Source organism: Macrobrachium nipponense, chromosome 34 (genome assembly GCF_015104395.2).
Source record: "Macrobrachium nipponense isolate FS-2020 chromosome 34, ASM1510439v2, whole genome shotgun sequence".
Classification (NCBI taxonomy): domain Eukaryota; kingdom Metazoa; phylum Arthropoda; class Malacostraca; order Decapoda; family Palaemonidae; genus Macrobrachium; species Macrobrachium nipponense.
This window is the reverse complement of record NC_061095.1, coordinates 3,621,696-3,624,195: the sequence shown is the minus strand read 5'-3', so window position 1 is coordinate 3,624,195 and position 2,500 is coordinate 3,621,696. Positions and strand designations below refer to the sequence as shown.

General features: G+C 40.6%; 1 protein-coding gene across 7 annotated transcripts in view; it reads right to left on the bottom strand.

Annotated features, from left to right (window-relative positions):
• The window catches only part of LOC135207851 (glycoprotein 3-alpha-L-fucosyltransferase A-like), a 102,969-nt gene that overhangs the window by 221 nt on the left and 100,248 nt on the right, over positions 1–2,500 (bottom strand). For all 7 annotated transcript variants that reach the window (XM_064239711.1, XM_064239712.1, XM_064239713.1 and 4 more), the window contains one exon: positions 1–1,975. This exon is cut by the window's left edge and continues 221 nt beyond it. In XM_064239711.1, coding sequence (XP_064095781.1) covers positions 1,711–1,975 — 265 coding nt within the window. In that variant the 3' untranslated portion in view covers positions 1–1,710. The remainder of the gene's footprint in view (positions 1,976–2,500) is intronic.

The following is a 2,500-nucleotide window of genomic DNA, read 5'->3' as shown; positions in this document are numbered from 1 at the left end:
CACTCGAGATCATAAATTTTGTCATCTCAATAAACATATTTCGAATATATTCTCGAGATAATAAATGTTGTCATCTCAAGAAACATATCTCGAGATCATAAATTTTGTCATCTCAATAAACATATTTCGAATATATTCTCGAGATAATAAATGTTGTCATCTAAAGAAATACATTTCGAATACATTCTCGAGATAACAAATCTTGTCATCTAAAGAAATCCGTTTCGAATATATTCTCGAGATAATAAATTTTGACATGTCAAGAAATATATTAAAGAAAATACTCTCGAAAAGATAAATTCCGTCATCAATTAAATTTGACAACATTTTTCCATCTAATTCCATTATAGTAAACAAACCCTTATTGTTTCAGTAATGATTAAAAAAAAAAAAGAACAAACTCTCAGTAAACTATGCTTCAGTACCTTTGTTGTTGTCTTCTAGAGAACTGGTCAATGTAAAGCATGAACCTTTTTGTTTTTTGACATATATGTATATATATATCATTCTTTGGTGTACTGCTCATAATATAATATTATATATTCTACGTATATCTCTCTGTCTGTGTGCACGCCTATCCCCTGTCCTATGATTTTTATCTAAAGCAGAAACTGGAAATTATATGATTTTGTCTCAATTGAGCCAATCATGATCTGAACGAAATGGTTCGTGTATATATATGTATATATATACCCACCCACCCACCCTAGCCCCACCAACAAACAAACACTGCGGGCACAAACCACGCCTTTTGAAAACATACACACCACACAAACGCAATCTTTCCCCCTCTTCTATCCCACAGGTACACAAACAATATATCCTGACAATGAAAGTTTTGACCCACACAAAAAAAAAGAGAAATAAGACTCTGCTTTATGATAATCTGCCACTGATTTCATTCCCTTTATTTTTAACCTTTCTTTGCAGCTCAGGACGAGACAGGATGACCCCACAGACAGGAATGACAGTTTTCTTTCAGTCCTCTCGTAGGAACCCACACGGACGAGATCCCGCGTCATTCTCCATACCTATTGAAAGCGAAGTAATTGACTCTGAACATCTACCAGAAAAGCGAGCGAGGTTTTGCAAGGGGGAGATATATTTATCATTTGAATTCATTAATTTCATCGCGTAGCCGCCCCGGTGGATTATTCACCGAATTCACTGGATAAATTCCCCTCTACGGTTATTTCTATACGTAAATTCAAGTCCACTCAGCTCACAGTACTCCTTCTACGGAACTCCCCCGCTACGGAACTCCTACGTAATCGGAGGTTTTGGGAGCAGTCCTTACGTAGGAGGTAAAACACTAAGCCACTGACTGGAATGGTTTAAGTAACTTGGTTTTTTTTTTTTAAAGAGTAAGCGATTAAAATCTACAGATAACTTCCCCAGTGCACTTGCTGCCTTCATCTCTCAACGGTTGCCAAATCCTCTTCTTCCTCTTCTTCTGAATCTCGTCGCTGCTCGCTCAGCGAGAAGGAACTTCAGCAATGACTTTATTTGTTTATTTTTCCACTTGCCACTAAACGTTCCAAGATTTCCTTTGGCCAACCCCGTCCGCCTCCCCGCTCACCAAAACACACACGCACAGAGAAACATATCCACATCTCCCATCCCAACCCCCACAACACACAAACAACCTTTTAACGAAAAAAAAAAATAAAAGGGGGGGGGGAACTTCTAAACCGCGCGAACTTCCCTCCCTCATCCTTCGGAATTCTGCTGCTGTTCCTGCTGCTTCGGCGGCTGCTGCTGCTGTTGCTGCTGCTGCAATAGCTGCTGCTTTTTATTCCTGTCGCTCTCCATCCTCATCTTGTCGTACTTTCTCCAGGAGCCGTTTATGCAGGTGCCCGACCCGCGCCACCACATGTTGATGTCCTCATAATGCTGCTGGTGGCCTTCGTCGTGCAGCATGGCACACAGGCGACACATGAAGTATGTGTTGATGAACTCCCCTGTCCCCTTCCACCTGCCGGAGGGAGGAGGGGGGACCATTTTAGTAAATGTGGGTTAAGATTTGGACATGGAAAACTTCGTGCTACTCAGACAATTCAGAAAGTTATGGAGGGCTCTGTAAGATGGGTTGGATCTGGTCTGGAAAGATTGGGTTCAATAGTTCTGAAAAGACTGGGTTAAACAGTTTCTGAAAAGACAGGCTGGGTTTCTGAAAAGACTGGCTTGAAAAGACTGGGCTCATTAGGTCTGAAAAGACTGGGTTTCTGAAATGACTAGGTTTCTGAAAAGATTGGCTTGAAACGACTGGCTTGAAAAGACTGGGTTCTTTAGTTCTGAAAAGACTGGGTTAAACAGTTTCTGAAAAGACTGGCTTGAAAAGACTGGGCTCATTAGGTCTGAAAAGACGGGGGTTTTGGAAATTTTTACTTGAAAAGACTGTTTTGAAAAAGAATTGCTTGAAAAGACTGGGTTCATTAGGTCTGAAAAGACTGGGTTAAACAGTTTCTGAAAAGCACTGGGTTGGAAAGTCTGAGTTCAT